Source organism: Arctopsyche grandis, chromosome 12, assembly GCF_051622035.1.
Source record: "Arctopsyche grandis isolate Sample6627 chromosome 12, ASM5162203v2, whole genome shotgun sequence".
NCBI classification, from domain to species: domain Eukaryota; kingdom Metazoa; phylum Arthropoda; class Insecta; order Trichoptera; family Hydropsychidae; genus Arctopsyche; species Arctopsyche grandis.
Genome location: NC_135366.1, coordinates 8,522,236 through 8,547,371, shown reverse-complemented (window position 1 = coordinate 8,547,371; position 25,136 = coordinate 8,522,236). Strand labels below are relative to the sequence as shown.

General features: G+C 33.9%; 1 protein-coding gene and 1 non-coding gene across 2 annotated transcripts in view; one reads left to right on the top strand and one right to left on the bottom strand.

Moving 5' to 3' along the window:
* Positions 1-25,136, bottom strand: part of LKRSDH (lysine ketoglutarate reductase/saccharopine dehydrogenase) — a 109,778-nt gene that overhangs the window by 78,500 nt on the left and 6,142 nt on the right. The window contains exons 4-8 of the mRNA XM_077442338.1: positions 23,128-23,280; positions 22,160-22,241; positions 20,942-21,006; positions 19,538-19,616; positions 16,804-16,931 (exon numbers count right to left, since the gene is read on the bottom strand). Coding sequence (XP_077298464.1) covers positions 16,804-16,931; positions 19,538-19,616; positions 20,942-21,006; positions 22,160-22,241; positions 23,128-23,280 — 507 coding nt within the window. The remainder of the gene's footprint in view (positions 1-16,803; positions 16,932-19,537; positions 19,617-20,941; positions 21,007-22,159; positions 22,242-23,127; positions 23,281-25,136) is intronic.
* Positions 15,198-15,269, top strand: TRNAP-AGG (transfer RNA proline (anticodon AGG)). The gene has a single exon. It is a non-coding gene; the product is annotated as a tRNA-Pro (tRNA).

Genomic DNA, 25,136 nt, shown 5'->3' with positions numbered 1-25,136 from the left:
AAAGTGGAATAATTCCACCTTTCTTTATTTCGAGAAATATCTCGAAAACCATTAAATATAATGTTTTGCGTTTAACAATTTATAAAAATACTGGTGGCCTGCCATACGTTTATTCTGCGTTTCCAAGATTATGGACATATCAAATTAAAAGAAGTGGTAACAATTTGTGAATTAAGTCAAACATAAATAGTGTTTTTGGAACTGAAAATTGGACTTGCGCTACTTTCAAATATAACGGCTCATATCTACACAGCTACTCGATAGTAAAAACTTGAAAGCTTATTAGCTACAAAAAAATGTTGATTCTAACATTAAATATAATTTATATAAATCAATTTTAGTAGTATACGAAATCCTTTCCGTACTCATTGAAATATCTTAGTTAAATTTGGAATTATTGTTAACTAATGTCTTTACTCTCGCTTTTGGCACTTGAGTTGCGCAACTTTTCGAACGGCCACCCTCGTTGCGTCCACGAGCGCGCGCGCCTTCAAAACATGTGCCCAAATTGGCCAACTTACTGAAAGTTTGTTACGCTAATTAAATTAGGATAATCTGCAAACTAAAATTTTCGATGCGGAAACTTTTGTCAAGTTTCAATAATCTCGTGTACTCACACTCCCCTGACTAATAGTTGCTCGAAATTTCCGAACCGAATTTCCTCGAAACGGGCGGTATTATTATCGGCCTAGCGATAACACAAACCGGCACACGCCATTTCGCGAGTACAAATTAATCGTGAGTGCATTTCTTCGCTGCATTCGGTCGCGTGAGTGTCGACGATAACTTGCAAAATGATGGTTGTGGGGTGGGAGGCACCTCCCCAACTTGGAGGGGACCTCCAAGTTGGGGCTTACGCCAACAATTTTATTTTTGAACTCGTTTATATTCATAAAGCGACGGGAAGCTCCGTGGTCCTTTCGCATGTGGAGAACAGCCACTCGTTTTGCAAGTGTGTCTTCGTGGGAAGGAGTGTGAAAATGTGGGCCAACCTGTATACATTTTCGGCTTTACGCCGTACGTGCGCACCGTGAACGGATTTTGAATCTCCCTGTAGAATAAAGTGCATGTTTATGTATTATGCGAGACTAAGCCATATGTATGTACATAGGTACAATGACCTCGAACTTGGTATTTCACCATACATATTATTTAAGATAATTCATGTCGTAATTTTATGTGATATATACCCATTTTTTTATCTAAGAATATTTTCCAAAATACGCACTACATATATTCGTAATTTATATTTACATTTAGAGCGCTTTCCAAGACTTATATTAATTAATTAAATAAGAACTCGTCTAGACTCAACTTATGTATCTATGCTCAATAAATATAATCCATATTATTATATGATAATGTATGTATAGTACTTATGTGTGTAAATTTTAATTTCGAGACGCCATAGTCATGATAAGTGACATCTATAGAAAATTTTCCAAACAAAAAATAATTCATTTTTTTAAGACCAAATTGTTTAATTAGATATATTATAATTTCACCAACGATAATGTGAAATATTTTTTGATAATTAAAATAACAACCTTTTCCTTCAAACGACAAATAAATAAGTAAGTATTTCATCAACTCAAGTAAGTCAATTCGAAAATAACTACATACATATGTATCGATTTTATCGATTAGTTTGATCTTAACTCTTGACCTGAATGGACCTTTAAATGGACCTCAAGAATTTTCTAAAAACGTTCTGTTCGATTCCGCGTATTTTTCGCAAATTTACGGTACAAAAGTAGGATTTGTAAATTAAACATAATTCCTAAACCTTTCTATTAATTAAATTGAAAATTAGAAAACAAACTCTTTACAGTTGTCTTCGACCATATAAATTACAAGATCAGTGTTTTTCAAACTGTGGTGATTGCTGTATTTAATTTTGTAGAAATTAATATATGTACATTTAAATATCTATCTTTTAGATCATTTTGTTATTCATTAAAATGTATGCTACGCGAGAAAAAACCAGTAAATTTCAATATTTAAGGATTTGAAATCCTTTGTGAAGTTTGGAATACTATCCGTAAATTCCTTGGAAAAAAATCCAAGCTTTAAGCCATAGAAAGATATACATACCAGTGGCGTGCGGTGACTTTTCAAACAAGGGATGCTGTCTCTTGTTTGAAAAAAAAAACCGACCAATTTATTTTTTTAAATTTTATTTTATTCTTCGTTCCTTTTTACAAAATTCATCGATAACCGCATCATAGAATTTTTTATTGTTTTTTAAATTTGACATTATTTTCTTTTCGATTGCAATTTTAGTAAGACCAGAGAGTCTTTCTTCACTTTGACTACTTCTGGTGAACGTTTTAATTCTTTTCATAGTCGAAAATGATCGTTCAGCCGATGCGCTCGTGGAAGGTATCGTACAAATTAATTGTATTAAACTAAATACTTGTTCCAAAACTTCTATTAGATCATCTTTCACAATTAATTCCTTTACGTCATTTATAGATTTCAAATGAAAATCTTGCGTTGAGTACATGTAAATTAATTCGCTTTTTAATTTCATCAAATCAAATTATTTTCCATAAGTTAGGTGGAGTGATTTAAATAGGATATCTGGAAAATTATTTTCATATTCTTTAAATTTTTTGACGTTAAAAAAAATTAAAAGAAATTTTAAATTTTCGATATCTCGAAATCGATTGGTTGTATTTACTGAAAGAGTTTCTAAAATTTCAGAATAGTGAAGTTTATACGTTGTTTTCACATCTTCTTCACATTCAGCATATTTTCTTTTTCTATTAAAATTTTTAGTTATTACTTTGTTCCACAATGAATCAAAATCGTCTTTTTTGTTATCTAAATATTTTACAAATTTTTTAATTTCACTTACGCAATACGATATGTCAAAGGTTTTTTTTTGTAAAATTTCAAATAAAAAATCTGCCGAATTAAATATTGCAGAAAATAAATGCAAATTGAAATTGAATTCAAACTCTTTTAAATAACGATGAAGGACTTCAGCATTTATGACAGCATCAGTATCCCATTCGTCTTCATCATTAATTATTTGATTAAATATTTCCATTAATTCTGTTTGATATTCTAATACCATATTTAAAATTTTGCTATTGTAGTTCCATCGTGTAGGGGCAGCAGTGGGAAATCGTTTTTTTATTTGACAATCGAGAAGGGAAATTCTTCTTGAAGACTTACAAAAAAAAGTTGAAAATGACAACATACGGCTGAAAAAACGTTTGCATCTGGATATATGGTTAACAGATTGCGACAAAACTAAATTCAATCTCTGAGCGTAACAATGGACAAATAAAGAATTAGGACAAATATCTCGAATTTTTCGTTGCACTCCATTATGCTCCCCGGACATTACAGCCGCTCCATCATACGTTTGTGCAATTAATTTGTCCAAACAACCAAATTCTTCCAAGGTCTCACGTATGTGCTGAAAAAGAGAATTAGCTGTTCTATTGGGACTAACATCGACAAATCCAACTAATCTCTCCTGAATTTCATTGTTTTCATCTACATATCTAAAAATAGTAGATAGCTGAGCTTTGCGACTGATATCTGTAGATTCGTCCACAATTATGGAAACAAATTTTGATGCACGTATTTCAGTTTTAATCTCATCTAGCAAGACTTTTGATATTGCGGATACCAAGTCATTTTGTATATGGTTCGATAATCCAGTAAACACCGTAGAGTTATCTAAATGAGTTTTCAATTTTATGTCTGATTCACTCAACAGATACAGCAATTCAATATAATTCCCTCTATTTTACGATTCCTGGTGTTCAAAATGTCCTCGTAAAGGTTGTTCTTGTTTTGCTAAAAAACAGATCGCGCTTATTAATTTCCACAAAATGTATCTATTTGCAGTAACTTCTTTGTTGTGCATTTCAATATTTGCTTTAAATTGAGCACTTAAAAAATTTTCTATACGAGGTCCCTTTCCAAATTTTTTAAATTGAGCAGCAGAACATATGTGAGCTTGAGAACATTCATGTCTCTTGCGCGATTTACTTAAATTGTTTAGGTCAGAAAATCCAAATTTACTCCAGACATTCACTTCTTGAGAAAATAAAATACATGGCCAACAGAATAATTTCGTTAAGTGAGCACATCCACAAATCCATGAAATTTTTTCGTATGTTTCTGTGTTAAAATACCTTTTAAATGTTTTTGTTTTAGACTGAATATTTAATATTGGTGTGGGTTTGGGGCTCTTAACAATAATCTCCTTTTCATTAAATGGGAGAGAAGCAAATCTTCTTTTCAGCACATTTTCAATTAAACAATTGCAATTATTATTGATCTCGACGACAAGTCCACTCTCATTGTTATTTTCGATATCCATATTAAAGGCAATAATGAAAACTCGTAAGTAGTGGAACAGTAAACTAAAAATAAAGTTAGACGAAACTAATTAAAATGAAAACTTAATTCAAAAGTAAAAAATAACCAACTTACAGTATAAATGATTAACTTCGTCTAAAGAAATGAATCGGCTAGCTTTTTGATAAATAACTTGGGGCGTAGCGTGCGGAAATATCGATCAACAGCGGCTTCCAAGTGAAACTCAATAGATAAGCAAACAGAGAAACCGAATCCACCGTAGAGGTTAAACAAGTGTCAACGCGTCCGCGCGAATAAGACAGCCTCATAGTGCGCATGCGCAAATGGGATCGGTATCGACTCCGAATCCATGACGCGGGCGCACTTCACTCAGCGTCTACTCGCCAGCGTCACTCGCCTGTGGCCGGCCGGCCGCCCGCCCGCCTATGCGAATCCTTAATAAAAATTATCAAAAGATCCTATATAATGCATCATGTAACAAAAAACACGTGATATGTGAAATATATATATATATATATACTCATAAACTACATCATAATCACGTACATCACTAAGAATACATCGAAGCGAAATTCAAATATTTATTAAAAATACTCTTGGCTTTTTAAAGTTATAGGGGATGCGCCGCATCCACCGCATCCATGGACCGCACGCCACTGATACATACATATATATTTTTAATTTATTTATCAATATTTTCGATAAATACATATATGCTGGTTTAAATATTTATGAAAGCCAAATCTTTAAATAATATTTTTTTTGTATGAATTTTGGAGGATTTAAAAACACACGGTGTTGACGGCCATTGAATGAAGTTTTATTAAACACACAGCGTATGTGTTTACGACCCATTGTCATTTAAGCTGAATGTCCACAGGTACGGTGATCGAGTCAAGATATTCTTAAGATTATTCTTATAGCTGGTGCTTTTTGACTGCTTAACTACTTGCTGGTAGATTTGACTACAAAATTTAATTAACGGCTATATCCCGATCAGTCGTATCTTGTTAGAGATTTCTCAATATTCCGTCTACTATCAGAAGGCGGCCGTAATCCATTGGAAGAATACCATTCACGAGATTCACTAAAAAGGCGAATAAAAATTTGTAATGATCCACGATCGACTCATACCACGTTCAAAAAAAGTGATTTTACATATCCTTGAAATGTGTTTTCATGGTTGGTATTGGAATTGGTTTCTTTTATACAAAAATCTAGCACACTGACAATCAAAAAGTATAATTTTAAAGATTACTTTTTATCTCGTTCAACATTTATTAAATTTGGGCCGGAAAAGCCGTAATAAAAAGAAACGTCCCTTTTGCAACATGACTGCTCCCCCTTAAGACCCACTATGGGATTCGAACTAATATAAAAACAAAACATTTTTTACGACGCCCCACTAACTTCTTTATGTTGAAAGAATATAAGTACATATAATATTATAATATACATTGATATAATAACCGCACATACCAAAATTGACTTTGCATATAATATCGAAAAATCTAAATATTATATGTATAATATCGTATATATGTATTATACATAAATACATACACAGGTATGTGACGTGTTGTGTAGTCGGTGCGGGTACGCTTTTTATTATTATATAAGTCGATTTTAATATAATTTAATTATAATGTCGACGGCACTGTGCTGTCCTGGAATATTTCGCAGATTTAATATTCATAAAAATGGAGGCCTGACGCTAAACCAGAATTTAGCACAAAACATATATGTACATACATATAAGCACATAAAAATTGTATAAAGTAAACATTTGCATACACATGAGACTTTAATTGTGTACTTACGTTTTAATATGAGCCTGTTCATTTTTTTCCGGATGTCTAATTTTCAGTAAAAATGAAACCTTTTGTTTCCGCTTCCGTATAATGAAAAATTCATGTAACCAGTTTTATTAACAATCATATACAGAAATTCGATTATCATATGTATATAAAGATATAAACATATTACAGTGAGAGTGTAAAGCTTGCTAATGTATATGTACATTGTCTAGTATGTGTATGCATAGTCAAAATCATCAAGTAACAGTGTACACGGGAGAATGAATTAACACGTTTACTAGTAAAATCATACACTTGCTATCCGTACATAGTAAACGTTTACGATAGTAATAAGGAAAGGAAAACGAAACAAGCTGACATTCTTTAAAGTTATATGTATAAATAGTCGGCCTATGATGGAGTATACTAAAAGCTGAGAGAATGTGACCATAAATTATATTGAAGAACATATAATAAGTTGGTCTTCTAATCTAAATAAACCAAACTTAACCTAACCCAAAATCGTAGAAAATACGGATATAATTGTAAAACTTATGCATTAGATTGAATCGTGTTAGAAAAGCCATCTATGTACTTCCACGTAATGTAATGTAAAATAAACGTTCAGGCTTTCATCATAAGGGCAAGTCCCATTTTTATTTCATATGAAATATGTTTTCTATTTAGAATTTAGAACTGATATTGTAAATAGAAACTCGTAATATTTATTTTCTGCTTTTCAATAGTTTAAATTATCCCATGCGTGGTAGACGATCAATTATATTTTATTATATACATATGACCTTTATGGAAAAAATTTAACCAATTACCTTAAACATCCATGTATATTTCTATCTATAACATAAATGTATGTATATACATATGTATGTATATACATATGTATGTATGATTATACATAATAATAATTCGTTTATCTGTACATATATCTATGTACATATGTACACGCTTTCACGAAGTTTAAATATTCGAATTTTCGACAACGTATTTTATAAATAGAAAATATTAAAGCAAAACTACCGCCAGCATAAATTTGCAAAACTTCAAAACGAACATAAATTTTCCATTACTTAATTAGTAGTTCTTATTTAAGTTTCATACGAATGAAGTTTTATGTGATCGCAAGGTTTCATAATTTAATTTCGCATTCTATCTACATATGTATATACATATAATACCAGTGGTTTTACCCGGCTTCACTCGGTATTTGTAATATAAACCGCTGAAACATGACTAATCTAACAGTAAACATTTTACTACATTTATTTGAATAGTTTTATTTTATTTAAAACTATTTGAATATTCATTTGTTTTTTTATTAAATTTAACGTCACTGATTCTACGAACCAAAACTTACATACAAAGTCTCTTTCTAAATTATATGTATACTAGTGTTTTTACCCAGCTTCGCTCGGTATTTTTAATATAAACCGCTGAAACATGGCTTATCTAATCGTAAACATTTTATTAAATTTATTTGAATAGTTTTATTTTATTTAAAACTATTTGAATATTCATTTGTTTTTTTATTAAATTTAACGTCACGGATTCTACGAACCATATATATTTACAAACATACAAAGTCTCTTTCGAAATTATATGTATATATATAAGATATATATAAGATATGTATCTATGAATTATATATAAGATATGTATCTATGAATTATATATAAGATATGTATCTATGAATTATATATAAGATATGTATCTATGAATTTTTTTATTGTTTTCATTTTAATGTCAACATATCTTCACTAATACTTCAACGTTAATTGAACAATATCGTCTGAAATATTATACATATGTATTATTTCAATTTCGCTCATATAAACATAATATATGCTACCTTAATACAAAATAAAATAAAGCACACTCATGCGGCAATAATTTCCTAACCACTTCCGCGTATAACGAATAGCTCGTACAAACAAACGATTAACCCTGATTACACCTGGGATTCGAGACCATAATCGCTTAATTCATACCGCAAAGTCATTCGGGGAAGACCGCATTTCATACTCCTTTAAATATTCATGTTTTCCCCCACCACTTCCCATCTAGTAAAGAGGAGCCATGGGATGGGAGCCAAACAGCCTTATGGCTATCTATACTTGAAAATAGGGGGGGCAATTAATAGGGTACCAAAAACGGACATGTACCATAGGTAGCGTATTCCGAAGTGAATAAATTTTCCGACGGGGAAAAAAGCCAGAGTTTTCCGCGCGGGCCAAAAGGCAAAAAGACCAAGTATTTTACGATCATTATAAAATATGTGTATGTTGCCCCGTGTAGCGAGGTAATTGTCGAACCGAGGCTCGGTTTTTTTTTGTAATAGGATGGTGTTTTGGAGAGAGAGGACCAGTTGAATTTTGTCGAAACAATTTTCTCGTCATCTTCTCATCTGCCGATTCAAAGGTTCGGTGTTATTTTTAAATACTTACATTGGTCGTAACAGAATTCGATTGCGTGTTCGCCCTTTTCGGTGAATGCCAAAAATTCCTTTGATGAATCAATAAAGTGATAAAGGTCAAACAAAATATTTTAAATTTAAACAGTATTAATTTATACGCTCATTTATTTTACTTAAAATTGATAATATTTTGAAATTGCATCAATATTGTTCATATTAAAAGACTTATTCCCCATTTTTTAAACCATTTTGTCCCTAAAAAAGAACTAAATTCCTGCTTAAATAACTAATCTTAATTATCTAAAGGAGATTGTAATTTAACCAAAAAATACTATTTTATACTATCGTACTTTTGACATCCAAACGTGAGGAATTTTTGTCATCCCAACATTCCCATGCATTCATGCATTCCCATGCTATAAAAATATTATTTACGTACATTAGATCCCTTTTGCAAGACTAAGAGCAATTGACTATTTATACATACATTAATTAACTTCTGAATCTGGTATTCACGCAAAATCTTTTGAGAAACCATGATTTAAAACTTTTTAAATTTTCAATATTGCATAAAGGTGCAGACTCACAGAGGGGTACGTGGCACGTATTTTTTTAGATTACGCTAGCACGCCTTATCTATACCGTCGCGATTCTTGGCAAAACTCACCCCCTGGAGTGTTCTCGGTGATATTTTATTATTGTATTGACATAAGTTTGTTAGTGATCGATAACGGTAATTCTCATATTTGAAGAAATGTAGGAAAAACTTGTCGAAATAATAATATCGAACATACAGCTGGAAACCACGAGCACATTCCATGCTACACTTTTGAGTATGTTCTTACCAGGGAACCAAACTGGAACCGAACCGAAAACCGAAACAACCGTTAATTTTGCCGGAACGAAAACTGACACCGAACCGATATTTTTTTCGGTTCGGTAAAATTAATATATGTACATATATACTTTGGGAATGATGGAATTAATGGACAAACATACAGGAATGTATATTAAAAATATGTTTTCAAAACTTTCAGAAAAATATAATATCGATATCAAACAAATCTACTATGTTACAACAGATAATGGAGCTTATATGATAAAATTTGTCAACTTGAATCCGAAATAGACGAAGAAAACCGGAATATTAATTATGAAAGCGATTATGAAGCAAATATGCTACCTTCCATTAGAAATCAATGAACACATATATAAATTGGCGAGATCAAAAGTGTGAGAACACCTGTGAACTGAAAAACAAGAACAAGTACACCCACGCCAGTAGAAATAAAATAAATAAAACAATTTATATAAAAATAGTATTCTGCCCGTTGATGTCAATGAGTGGTTTCGGAAAGGAATTGATACACGAATTAAAATAAAGTTATATGTTATAATATAAATATTTAGTAAGGTAATGTATAGGCCCGCGGGCGCACGTAATATTAATCGTAATAAAAAGTGTATGTGTTTATATATCACCCGTGACCCGGCCCAACGTCACATAAGCCTATCGTTAAATGACGCTCCACACCCCCCCTCTGCTACTTCCCCGCGTCTCAAATACTTTCTTCTGATTGGGTGTGTGTCCACGCGTCTACCATAGACCCACACACATAGTCACATATCCACATCGATCACGTCTCTTTTTATATACAGGTATATTATATTTGATCTTAGATGAAATGAAATTACCAAATATTTTCGAATTATCTTCTTGAGATAAATAGCCAGCAGCATAACTCGGTCGTTAAGCTTCTGCCTATCGCCGAGAGGCGCTGGGTTCGATCCCATTATCTGACCTCGATTGAAAAGAGTTTTCCTGAGTATATATTATATGTAGTGCTGCTGGTCAGGCTTGGATATTTGTGACTCCAGGTCGATCGTTTCCTATCAGAGTTTGCCAATTTTTTCATTTCATTGTTGAAACGGTTCCCGATCATAATTGGCTAAAAAACCTACTATGTCACCACTATTTGAGTATGATTAATGTGCAATAAAATGTATGTAAAATTCATAGATGTCTCGTTGATTTGCGAGTTTTCAGTGTCTCGTAATTCAACGACTTGTAATAAAAATGCTGCATTGTTTGTAATTGGCCAGGAAGGCGCATTGGGGTTTACCTGTAAGGCTTTCCTGGTATATATGTACATATGTAAAAATAAATAAATAGTGTAGAAGAGGCATTGATTTTCAACGTGTAACATTGACCTGAACCATATGTACATAAAATCAATGTAATTTATTACGATTATTGAAAAGTGTATGAAACTCCCTCGATCGGGACTTGGTTCATTGTCGCCGCGATCGAACTCGGCAAATGTATGCCTATAGAATGCTAAATTGGATTGAAAAGTTGATTCTTTTACGGCGGCGTCGCGCATTGTTATTTATTTCCCGTTCCGGTCTCCACATCCACATCCACATCCACTCCCGATCCCGTTATTCCCGTGTCGTGCAGTCGCCGCCAATTAAACTTCGGCAAGTGTTAAATCACCCCGGCATCATAAAATTTCCGCAGTGAAAACGTTTTCGAACGTTTCGGCCATTGTGCGAGAGCGCGTATGCAAATGGCCGACACGGGAAACTCATTAATACGCGGCCCTGCTCGTTCACAAATTCCCTTTTTCAAATTATTATTTCACACCGCTCGCTCTTCGCTTCTGTCCCATCTTTCGGGCTCAATGTGTTCGAAAATAAATACACACACACACATACATACATATGTATATGCGTATTTATATGTATGAGGTGTGATCAAAAAACACAGTGACCGAAAAACTTATACTATATACCAGAAAGACCTAACAGGTAAACCTCAATGCGCCTTCTTGACCAATTATAAACGTGGATAAACAATTTGTAGAGAAATTTTACAGAGCATCATAGAGACATATATTGATAAATTTGACATTTTTGCAGCATTTTATATTGTTGCGTAATGATAGGACAATCAGTGCACGCCGACCAATCAGCGTGAGGAACTCATCATCCACTCAAAGAGCCCGACTCATTGACCAATAAAACCGCGCAAATACCTGTATGCGCTGAGCATCCAATATGTATAAATATAGGCGCTCTCGAACTGTGATTCATTCGGAACCTGGCTACCACCAGAAGAGCAGCATTAAAGAACTGGAACCTACCTGATTGTTTTCTTGTACCTGGGCTTGACTCCCCTTACCTTTGAATACTCTTCAATATAAATCAGCAAATTTGAGATGCTGAAAACTGGAAATTTGCAAGAAATAGGACAAGGTTAGCCGCATCAAAGCTTTTGAGATGTGGATCTACAGGCGTATGCTGAATATCCCATGGACCAAAAAACTATTAAACGAAGCTGTCCTCGGCATGATAGGGAGAGGCAGGGAACTTGTTTCTGTCATCAAGCGGAGAAAGATGGAGTACCTCGGACACATGATACGGGGTCCAAAATACGAATATCTCCGTTTTATACCCATGGCAAAAATAGAAGGTTGAGAATGGATTGGCCAGAAGAAGTTGCCTTGGCTTCGAAACATGCGCATGTTGACCGATATGAGCGCCGAAGTACTGTTCCGAGTTGCTGAAGACCGATGCGGATATCTGCAAATAATCGACGAGGTGGTTGCCAACGTCCGGATGCGAACAGGGCATTAAGAAGAAGAAGGACAAGGTTGCCATTTTGTTGGAGCCGTTTCAATGAAATCAGATAAATTGGCAAACTCTGATAGGAAGCGATCGACTTGGAGTTTTGTACATACCCAAGGTCTGACTTGCAGCACCGGATCAGGGATTGAACCCGTGATCACACAGTTGAAAGCATTACACGCTAACCACTGATCTATGCTGCTGGTTCTCTCTATCTAACCACTGATCTACTATTTGGATAAAAAAATCAAACTACGAAAATAAATAAATACACCTATTTTTACTATTTACTATTTTAGATTTATTTATAAATAAATATGTATCCACTGATACATACATATGTATTTATAAATTAATTTAGTAGTAAAACGTATGCGGATGTGATTTTAGTATACGGCTGGTGAAAATAAACCTAGAACTATCATTCGTTTCTCTAAATAAATTATTTTTGGAATACGTGTATTATAAAAATACTTATTATGGTATTTTTTTATCATACCTCAATTTTATGGAGTCCTCGTGCATTTTTTTTTGTTTATATTATTTTTTCATTTTTGTTAGCTGTTAATTTATTTCGCTTACACTGTGCGATCGTACCTACCTGGTGACGTTGGACGTTATTGATGGGTTATTCGCGAAGGCAATTTTTCAAAAACCTTTTTATTACTCATTTATTTTTTATTATTACTTTTCTTTTTAGTATTTTATTTGCGGGTGGTGTGTATATTGCGTGCTAAAAAAATGTTTGACAAAACGGTAAAGACCGTTTTTATGAATTGCGCTGATACGGGCCACGCTATCAAACCTCCTATTGTACTCGTAAAACTCAACAAAAAAAATCCAAACACCATTCACATACAATAACAATTTGCGTCATAATAAAACGAAAATTTTATTTCGTTAAATCAACATTTTTCAAATCTATTTATAACACTTTTTCAACGAAGGCATAAAACACTCTTATACGAATGGATATTTCAAAATTTAATACTTCGAAAACAAATTACTTACTTCGTTCGCTATCCGACTCGATTCAATCTGAATTTATTTTATTAAAAAATTTCATTTTCACAATGGCCACGTCTATATAATTTGAAAGTTTGTCGTGGAAAACTTGTACCGGAAGTGGAATTTCCCTTCCCCGGCCGTCCGACGCGGTAATGAAACCAACCAACTTTTCTTCGAGAAAACGCTTATAAATGTTCCACATTTCCATCAGAAAACGTTTTTCCCGCGCACACTTGAATATATAGAGACAGCAAAAATACTTTCTAGTACAAGTACCTTCTACAATGCATTCCGCAAACGTAAGCGAAAATAAAATATTGAATTCAAAATGTGTATTCGGAATTGATACCCAATGGAATTCCGATACCATTCAGAAGGACATGTTGAATCAAATTGACGTCCAAATAATATCGAAAATATTCATGCAATCCTTTATTTTTAGCTTTCAACGTAATAATTTTCATTTGATTATATATGTACATACATAGTTAATACGAATATTGCAATATTATATCTAAACTCAACAATCAGATAAACATGCGAATTCTGACGATAAATGGCTTTGAATTAATTAATTTTCAAATTTCGATTCAGTTATAATATATGTATGTATATATAATATATGTTATAAGTTATAATATATGTATATATGTACATAAATATGTATATTATACGTAAGCATACAGAGTTTGCCAAATATTTTTGTTCGCGGAACACTTTATTTTAGAATATGCATATATGTATATATAACAGAGAAATGTTATAATAATAGAAGTGCCTATAAGAAGAATTGCGAATAAATAAATTGTTTCAATATTACGCGTTACGTCTCCATAACTACGCTAAAACGCACGGAATACAATCAGGGTCATCACATATTCACTACAGAAAATAAAGTTTTATTTTGAAATAGATTTATTTACAATTTGAGTAATATGGTGGTGTTGAGTGCTGGTCGCTAATCCGTTTCTTTTCTCAGTGGGCGGACTATTTTTATCCACTTTTTTGTACTTGTCCTTGGAAACTCTTAAATTATCGTGTAATATATGTATAGTTTCAACAAAAATATGTATAATATAAAATGAACGATGTTTATATAAATTAAACTTAAATAATTGGTTATTAATATAATTGAGTATTCGGCGCCACCAAGAGATATGTTTTTACATTTATTTAAAAATATTTTTTACATTTCTCTGGTGCCACCCCTGAAATTTTATGTAGTATGCGGGCGATCGCCATGACACTTTTAAAATCTCTCAAACTAGGATGTTAATTGAATATTATATTACTTAAATGATCAATTTACTTATAAAAATGTATCACTTGTTGTTTATTGTGTGTTTTTGAATACATTGTGCAATTTTTAACGATGCACTTGCCCATTGCCCTTGCCCAGAGAAGTTTTTATCAGACATACGTCGACCACCAAGCATCAAATATGACTGATACTAAAATTATTTAGGAATGTCTGTGGACAATCGTCACTTGACAACAATATAACGCCTAAAGCCACTGCTATTATTATAATATTTCTCTGTATACATATATGTATATATATACTAGCCAGCATTATGATAAATATGGGAAACGTCCATTTAAACCGAAGTTTCTTCATTAAACTATCGAATGACTGGTGCTGACCAATCGTTGCGATATAAATTTTGATAATTAAAGCCGGCGATTCATTTGTAGCATGCTATTCGAACATACATACATATGCTTATAAAATTCTCAGTTTCCATTATTCCTATGATTAATTTAAGATTTGTGTTACAAATGAATTGTCAGCTTTAGAGTATCATTGGGAAACATATAAAAATTTAAGTCAATGATTCAAACTCCTACCCATCTCCAAAGTCAAGATTACCACTAAAAATTGCCACTACCTCATAATGCATCATGGGTGTATGTATTCTAAATTTTATGTATGTATTCTAAATTTTAAATCGATTAGTCCATTGACGTTGAGACGCCATCCATACAACGGCTCGTTGGTCTAGGGGTATGATTTTCGCTTAGGGTGCGAGAGGTCCCGGGTTCAAATCCCGGACGAGCCCAAATTAATTTTTATGCTTTTACACAAATGTAATATTTATTTAACGGAAATCAATCTAAATAATTTAATGTTCTCGATATGCAAAATACAATTCATGATTTTTTGGAAGCATACCAATACGCTTTCTACGAAGCCGTGTAGTATAATATTATGGATCGAAAGCGATCTTGATATTTTTATTGTGTGCATGTCTCAAGTTGATCTTGAGGAAATGTAAGTCGATAGTCGCAAAATCAATCAGAATCCGATGAATTTGGGTAATGGCAAAACATGGCTATTGACGTCGATTAGGGTCGAGACGAAACCTGGCAGTAAATAAGGCTTTAATATAAAATCCACGGCACTGACAATAAATAATGCGGTCGGTTCTCTGCCATCCCATCCTCTGCCTCATCCCTTTGAACAAAAGCAATATCCGAAGAGTGTTTTAATTATGATGAAAATACAATGAATTTCGTTCTAATTTATTGGGTGTTTTCTTTGGTAACGAGCTCACAGAGTGGCACACAAATAATTCATTATTTTCATTAAGAATTTAATAGCTATTACGGGTACCCGGGAAGACGCGCGTCCTCTCTCACTCACCTCCACTCTCACTCCGTCCTCGCTCTCCTCCAGTAGCTCCTTCGTAAATAATTTGTCGATTATTTTCTTATATACGTTTCAAAATTAATACGACAGCAAAACCAAAACGAACAATAAATTACAACATTGAAAAATTCCCCATCTTTCGTTTAACCCCTCCCCTCACCATCCTCCCTCCTTCTCGTATCTCGTGGCGTATTCTCTTGCCCGACATTAAATTCTCCCTTTTGTGCGCGAACATTCGAAAATTTTAATCATTTCATGCTTCAAAAACACAAGACCACACCACGTCTTCAGAAAAGAGCCTATTGAAAGGTTCAAACGCGAAACGAATTCAAAATAATAATAATGTACTTTCTTAAAGGTAATTGTGTACGTAGACAGGTCACCGCTTTACACAATAACAATATGTATATTTAGCATTTTGATTGAAATTAATGCTGGTATAAATGCGAATATATAATACATATATAAGTATAATACTTTCACACTTGTATTGTATTGTAGGTGTAAAATTTTTAGTCAGAATAATAAATTAAGAAAACACCGTTCAGTGACATCTAACGACCGAAATGTACACTATTATAATATTTATCCGAAATAAAACTGCAAACAATAAAAAGCATAAAATTTTCAATACAAGATAAATTTTCGCATACACGGTTCGAATGCGCCGCAAAAGAGCATGCGAGAATGCAGGGATCGTAAATATCGGCTAACGTACCCGTTCGAACGCCCAGCTTGCACTGCAAGTTGGGTGCAATAAAAGATGCAGATGTAATCAACTAGGAATGTATATTTAATCATACATACATGTATATACCTGTGTTTAACTGAAGCCCACACACGGCTTAATGTCCTCGAATTAACGACATCTTGTAAGATTTGTGTATCTATTACAAACATAGACGGGTAATTGAATATAAATATATACATATGAACATATATACCTTCTTGCTGAACGTGGATATGTATCTTTCAGGATGCTCGTCGTATTCCTGATAGTCGTACCCTCCTCCGACCTTCCTCTCCAAGTGGTGCCGCCTGCGAACCTCGCAGCCGTATATCTTGTTCGGGCCTGCCAATAAATAGTTTATGAACAATAAAATATAACCGTATATCTTTTGAATACAGAATGCATATTTCATTACGCAGACCTAACTCCGTAAAAAATAGATAAAAAAATTCTTGATAAACTTACATCACAAACAAGCACAAACATATGTACATACATATATGTAATGGAGATTAAATACTATTATTTCAATTTTCAGAAAAAAATTGATTGACACACATATGGAGGTAGGCTAAGAAATATACATATATAATATGAAATCAATATTTATAGATAAAAGAATTGTAAATAGGTTTTTGAGCTCTTTTTCCTATTACGCTGTACATATTAACACTATAATAATATAATACTATGATTACTAACAAAATTAATTCAAAATTATAAAATAGAAAATGATCAGTAGATCAGTAGCTATTAAAATAGATATAAGATGTATTGTGAACATAATTTAGTAATAATAAAAAGTATTTAAAAATCAAAAAATCAAATATTTATAGATATTGCATGTCTGATAGCATTTCATTAGACGATAAAATAGTATTAGTAGTAAATAATTATTATTATTTATATTTAAGTCAAATAATTGACATGTCATGTAGTAAAGAAGAAAAAATAAAGAGATGTATGAAATTAGGATGGAGCGCATTTGGACGAACTAATGTTGTTTTTAAATCAAAAATGCCACTCTGCCTGAAGAAAAATATCTTCGATCGCGATTCGGTGCAAACGATCGAAAAGCGCCAGACAGACTGAACCACAGATTAACGACACGTGTACCTTATGCGTGCGCACTGCTCGCACTTACACTAAGCGAAATCTACCCGAAGTCCCGACATACCTACCCTGTATACGTTCTGTGCTTTTGATATTTTTTGATAGTTCCGAATTTTTCCTTTTTAAATTATTAAAAACTCGCCAGAAAGATCCAACTCAATTTTAATAATTAGCATTTTAATAATTGCATCTGTGCACATTGAAAGGTTACTCGTCATCTTATGTGCAATTTTTCATTCGTGAAGTCGAGAATTGCGTTTAAAGCAGCCATCCAGTTAATCTGTGGTTCAATCTGTCTGGCGCTTTTCGATCGTTTGCACCAAACCCCTTCGATCGGTGTACATATGTATATCGTGGAAAGACAGAAAACGGAACAGGTGGATGAGAAGTATGACAAGGGTAGTGGACATAGTGGATAGAGTAAATATATTGAAATGGCAATGGGTAGGCTGCGTGGTTAGAAGAATGGACGAAAGGTGGACAAAAGAAGTGCTAGAATGGTACCCGAGGGAATGCAAAAGGGTAAAAAAAGACCGCAGGAAAGATGGGTAGACGATATTAGAAAAATGCGTTGGGTAAAATGGATGAGAATTGTGTAAAACAGAGACTAGTGGACGTGTGTTGGAGAGGTCTTCATCCAGCAGTGAATGGTGAGCGGCTGTATATGATGATGATTAGTCACCGGAGCCTGAGGGGGCCGTGTATTGTTCAAAGGTTGTAAATGCATTGTTAAAGGTTTGCCGAACAATGGATAGCACTGTGACTATCCTACCTCTAATGATGATGATGATGAAATGATATGAATATTAATCCAAAATTAAGCTATTACGTATTGCGTATGATTATTTTATACGTCGATATTTACATACATATGTATATGTACAGGCAACTTGTTGACTATTTTCAAATGAACCATATTTAAAACGTTTTTCATGTTTATGCTTATCTGAATTGTCTTAAATCTTTCATAAATATGTGCTAAAAATATATACACCCATTTCTCGATTTACGGAATAGATGCGTTCCACGAAAATTTGAATTCTTCTTTCCATTTCGGCCTTACATATATATTATTTCATTCGAAATTGGTCATGATCAAAGCTCTTTTCATCAAATGGACTAACAAAGCATTCAAAATAAATTTAAAGAAATTTTCATTTAAAAAGGTCGAGTAAAAACAAAATCGCGTAAATGAAGGGACGAATTTACATATATTATTTTTTCAAATAGATAAGCTTCACGTTTAACTAACAAATTAAAATATAATTTTTGTTTGCAGTTTGTCTAAATTTTTAAAATAATGTCAATAATGGATGCAAAAAAAGTATTTTGAGTAATATAAATTTACTTTGCAAAAGCTCGTTATTCAAACAATCATTTTTCATAAAAAAAATGTAGACTTAAATCTACTACATTTTGACATTTTCACCGAACGACAGAAATTCAAATGTTTACGTATACATAATAACTTATTGCTATTTATATCCTCTATTTATACGACTCTTTCACCCCAAAATGACTATCCTTTATCAACCCTTGATGTGCATCACACCGAATCATAAATCATCTTGTACTCTTTTTCTTTCACAATTTATACACAGTTCACTTTTACTTGTGCATTTATCTTTGCCTGTCCCTATACATATGTACTTGCCCGCATATTTGCAAAGTAGGATAAAACTATCACACATACATACTTTAGATAATGTCGTATTCGACGACTCTCACTTTAGGAAAAGTTTACACATCTAGGGCGCCGTAACAAAGTTTCCAGAATAGTGAATATGTAGATGTGAGTATTACATAATATAATATATGGTTAGTGATCAACTTACTTCCGTGTTCGGCCACTTTTCTCAGCATTTCAGGTGGGACATATTCATGCGGCAGCTCCTGGAACACCTCCTGCCCACCCTGAAACGAAACCGTTCAATTAACAAAGTGAGCCAAACCCTGCCGAAAATTCGCTCGCTGGAAATTGCTGGACAAACGCGATTTGCGCGATAATTGTCCGGCGAAAGCACACCCCGAAGCCGGACCCTCGTCACCGAAGGTCCAATTTTTAAAATGCTATTAAAAAGCACCGGACCGTCGCTACATTTTCATATCGTATGTATGGAAAGCTGGTGACCCGAAATATTTTTTGTGGGAATTTTCGCCAGGGTACCGATTTCGCGATGTTTCCTCGAGGGGCAGCTGGCCCCCATGCACGACTCCATTTGGGATATTGCGGTGCGGTATTATTTATGAAGGTCGACCTGAAGGAGAAGCTGTTTTTTTTTTGTCGGAGCTTCCAATAAGCTCGGTAATGAAGGCGTTCCAACGCCGGTCTAGCCATTGTTTGAACTGGCGAGGAAAATGGGTGGCTGGGTGGATTTTCCACTGGGTCACCCCTTTTGCTCCAGTGCTCGATACAATTTACATAAACTATACGGCTTATTTAATCAATAGCAACGCCCTTTGCTACCTCAACCCTAGTTAACTATAACATTTTTCAATTTAACACATTAATATATTAACCCATAAGCCTAAACTATTAGCCAATAATGTGAAGGCCATGATATTCGATCATATGATATACATATATTATATATTCAAACATATCTATCTATTTTTTATCAATTGAATAATTGAAGGCTCTTAAAAATCCAATTTATTCGTTGAATTTCACTAGTTATATATGTAATATATGTACACCAGAGATGGCCTAACAAGTATACCGCAATGTGCCTTCCTAGACAATTGATTACAAACATTGCAGCGTTTTTATTATATAAAACGCTGTATTTCGAGAGGCTGAAGAACTCAAAAATTAACAATTAATTAATCCATAAAGACATCTATGGATTTAGACTTGTGCATAAAGTTTTACATATTTTACATAAATCAAATTCAAATATTTGTGACAGCAGGTAGCAGGAGGAACCGTTTCAACAATGAAATCAGATAAATTGGCAAACTCTGATAAGAAACGAACGACTTGGAGTCACAAATATTCAAGTCTGACCAGCAGTATTAAAGATTAGCACGGGATCGATCCCGGTAACCTCTCGGTGCTAAACATAAACGCAACCCACCGAGCCATACTGCTGGCTGTCAAAGCCCAATTTGCCCATTTTTTCTGCTTAGCACATGTATCTTACTCGTATTTACCATACTGATACATTTAACAATTCCAATAAACCATTTACTTATTTTTTAACATTGAAATATATACTGAGTATTTTCAAAATACAAACCTGGGATACGTTTCCGGAACCGGTGAATACAAATGTTAACGGTCCTATCGATTTTGGCATCATTCCTTGAATTAAAAACAATATTAAATTACTAAATTATAAACATGTAAACATGTGTGTGTGTGTATGTATGTGCGCAGTGCAGCAATACTTAAAATTCCTACCGAAGTCAGAACCGAATCAAAAACCAAATACAAATCGAAACCTAGCTATGTACTTGCTACCCTACACATAACGAACCAACCACTAATTTAATATTTAAATTAGACTTGCCGAAATAAACAGCCGCAATAGTAACGCAAAAACCCCCTACCACTGCAAATATTTGCCTGGTTGTGCATTTCGATGATGTGATCCGACTGGATACACAGATATGCGGAATTATTCCGACTCGTTGACAGTTTAGCTGACTAAATAGAGTATTTCAACGGGGACGTGCAGATGACAAAAACTGATTTTTCCCCGCACTCGCTGAAAGGATTTTCTGATGCGCGGCTGAATATTGACACGCGATTGACATGATGTTCACGAATTCACTTCTGTGAATGGAGATATTTCGTATTATATATATATACGTATATGTATACCATTGTGCATGCGAGACTGCGGTAATAATGTTTGAACGTCAAGGGGCTGTCATAGACTTCAATTGTTCCAGAAATTACAATGGTTTTGTATTGTGCTCTAAAATAATACAGGGCATTCATCGAAGTGGCAGTCCTTTTCGTCGTGCTATCATTTCAACATCTTTGAATTTTATCTACGCTATCGTGCAATGACTCACAATAGAATCTTCCGGAGAAATAAATTTCCAATAAATAAACCACGACGTAAAAATAAAAATTTTCTTTTAAAGTTCTACGATCGCTTCTTTGACGTTCTTCAAAGCGACTAAAATATTCTGCAAGCTAATAGGACCGCTCTCTAGCAATTTGGAACAATCAAAATGTCTATACAAGAAAGACATTCCTCCCGTGCTTCGCTTTGATATGCTAAAGGCATATTTTAACATTGATTAAAAAAGTTTTATAAAAGCACGTATCATTTTTATTTCATCATACTCGGAAACAAATTTTTCCTCGGTCTTTTTGAATGCCTCTATCCGCGGCAGATGCACTACGTATTGAAAATTTAATATGAAAAATGTTTGCCTACACACGTATACAGTTATGTATACGTGTGTAGTAGTAGTAGTTATGTAGTAGTGCAGATATTTACCTAATGAAATCTCATATCCAGCATCCCGAATCGCCTGTCTAGCCATCATAGAATTGCGATAGTTGTGAGCAGGTCCTATATGCTGTAATATTAAATTGTATAACACTTTGAATATTGGAATAATTCATGAATAATAACGCAATTTAGTAAACATACAATCTCCATAACACCATAAATGTCAAACATATTCAATTGAACGAATTAGGTACTATAATTTTAATTTTAATTTGTTGTTTAACCCTTTGAGTGCTGACGTCTTTTCTGTTGAAAGCTCGCCACGCTGAAAATTTCGCCAACATTTCCAACTAGAATTATTTAGAAATCCAATAGAAAGCAGGTATACAAATTGTAGCTAATCCAAACAAACCCCAGATCACTACCCTATATAACTACCCCCGAGGATTTCGACTTTTGTAAAGGTGTGTTTAGACTCTCTAATATACATATCTTGCAACAATATAAAATAAACCAATGAATTGATGTATTTTTCCAAAACTAGTTCCATCTTCTTTATTGTTGTTAATATGTAATGCCCACAATCTTAATGCCAAGGCACAATCTAAAATACAAAGCAGTTAAGGATTTCCATTGATAAATTCTGCTATGGCTATAAATTCAGAAATTCCGGTGTCTTTAAAGCATTGACACGGATTACATGACCCATGTTCAGTGCACTTTTTTTTTCAATGCTACCTGGAAAGGCTTAGCGGGTAGTATTCTTGTTTATTTTTTACATACTCAAAATACAACGCCTATAGGCGTTTTTTAGGCTCATGGACTTGTTGGCAAAACGTCGAACGGCGTTGGTCAGCATTCAAAGGGCTAAATTCTCGAGTGTCTCATTCTAGTGTCTTAAATGTACATACATATATGATATTATTCATAGTCAGCTTGCTTTCCACAAAAATTTAAAATTACAAGACGAGTCAAGTTTTAAACATTATTTGTGAAAATAGATAAATACATACCATAAACGGTGTATGATGTCCAAGCGCTAGTAATCTTAACCCTAATCCGTGCAATATATTGACCATTCCAGCAACCCCAGCATACTTCCCAAATGCGACGACCCTCTGTCCAGAATCATCTACCAACTTTTCGTAATCTATCAAGCGGATATTCTGAAAGAAAAAAACATTTATTATACACATATATATGTACATACATATATACGAACGTCGAGCAAAATTAATATCGGTTACTTATTCAATTTCGTTCTAATTGACGTATCACGCAACGCGTCTCGAGTATTTCATTTGTTTCTCGGCAAAGCAACAACACACACTTCAGTGGATTTATTCGGAGACAAATTTAAGCCGGAGCAGATGCCAAAACGGGAAATTATTCCTGGTGCTGTTTTGACATGTTAAGTCTGCACAATTCACCCCCATCCCCCACCTCGCCCGTCGCATCTCTTTCTCGCTCTCCCTCTTCTCAGATAATTTAATAAATATTATTTAGAAGAGCTGAAAGGAGGGTACGTGGGTGAGTAAGTACGAGACTCGAAACGTCGCGAGAGTTTAATAAGGCGACATTCGAGCCTAAGTAAATTTTGACATTGCGCTAACGAGCTCCAAAATACAGCATACCACACTGTAGCGCGAGCACGCATTGTAAAAAGTAATCAAAAAGCACAGGGATTTCACGAATAACAAATATGTATATATTCAATTTGCAACCCCAAAAGAGTGTATATATAAATTATTAATTTGGCATTCTCGGGTCGAGTGTATATTTAAGTTGGTATGCTGCGTAACGCCGCGACCAAACTACTGTTCGTTTCGGCACATCGAGAAATAAGCAAGGCTTAAAACCCTAAACGAGTCTCATTGGTCTGCACCACGTGTCCCTTCACAAATCGAATCCTACATATACATATGTACATATATAACCGAAACTTTTATAGTGTAAATGGATACTATTAAAATGAATTAATTTCACAATTTGATGCTTTTATAATCCAGAATATCAATTTTCGTATTCTACATATACAGAATATTCGAATTTTGAATAAGAAAGTGTCAAAACGGGTCTACGTGACGAGCCAGAATGTTAAATTACAGAAAACACAGATATCGGAAGGCAAAGATCGAAAATCGAAAGATCTTAAGTCGAAAGATCAAAAAAAAAAGGGTGCATGGTAAACGATACATACTCACGTACATACTCACTTAATTTGCGCGAGCAGGGTACAACAGGAACAAGAGGAACAGGCTTTTCCTCCCGTATTCTGCGCGCGCACATTAATACGGGAGGAAAAGCCTGTTCCTCTTGTTCCTGTTGTACCCTTCTCGCGCAAATTAAGTGAGTATGTACCGTTTACCATGCACCTTTTTTTTTATCTTTCGACTTAAGATCTTTCGATTTTCGATCTTTGCCTTCCGATATTTGCGTTTTCTGTAATTTAACATTCTGGCCCGTCACGGAGACCTGCTGATCGTTTCCTATCAGAGTTTACCAATTCTTTCTGATTTCAGTGCTAAAACGGTTCTAAACAAATCGGCAGGCAACCTTTCCTCATTTGTCACCATTATTTGAATATAATTTCAAATTTATAATAATAATGTTATAAATTTACATAAAGTACATACATATGTACAAATTTGGCGGTAGGTATCGCCTTGGGGCAAACCCCGTAATAGCACCATGGTAAATATAAATATTAAAATAGACGAGACTAAAAAACACCCACTTTATCCAGTGACTGATTTGCATCCTACTATATTTTTATTCCTGATACAAATGAACGCTGAATTTCCTATATATTGATAAGTTTAAACTTTCAGCATTTGTATATTTGTTTCAGAGAAATTATATTTTAAGTGAAAATATATTTTCACTGACGTTATAGTGAAATCATGACAAGTTACATTTTCAGGGTAGGTTTTATTCATTTAAGATTAGATTGTTAGGGGCGGGCCGCACCGCTCAACTCGCGAACAACTTGGTTGAGGGCGACCAGACCAATGCATGCAGG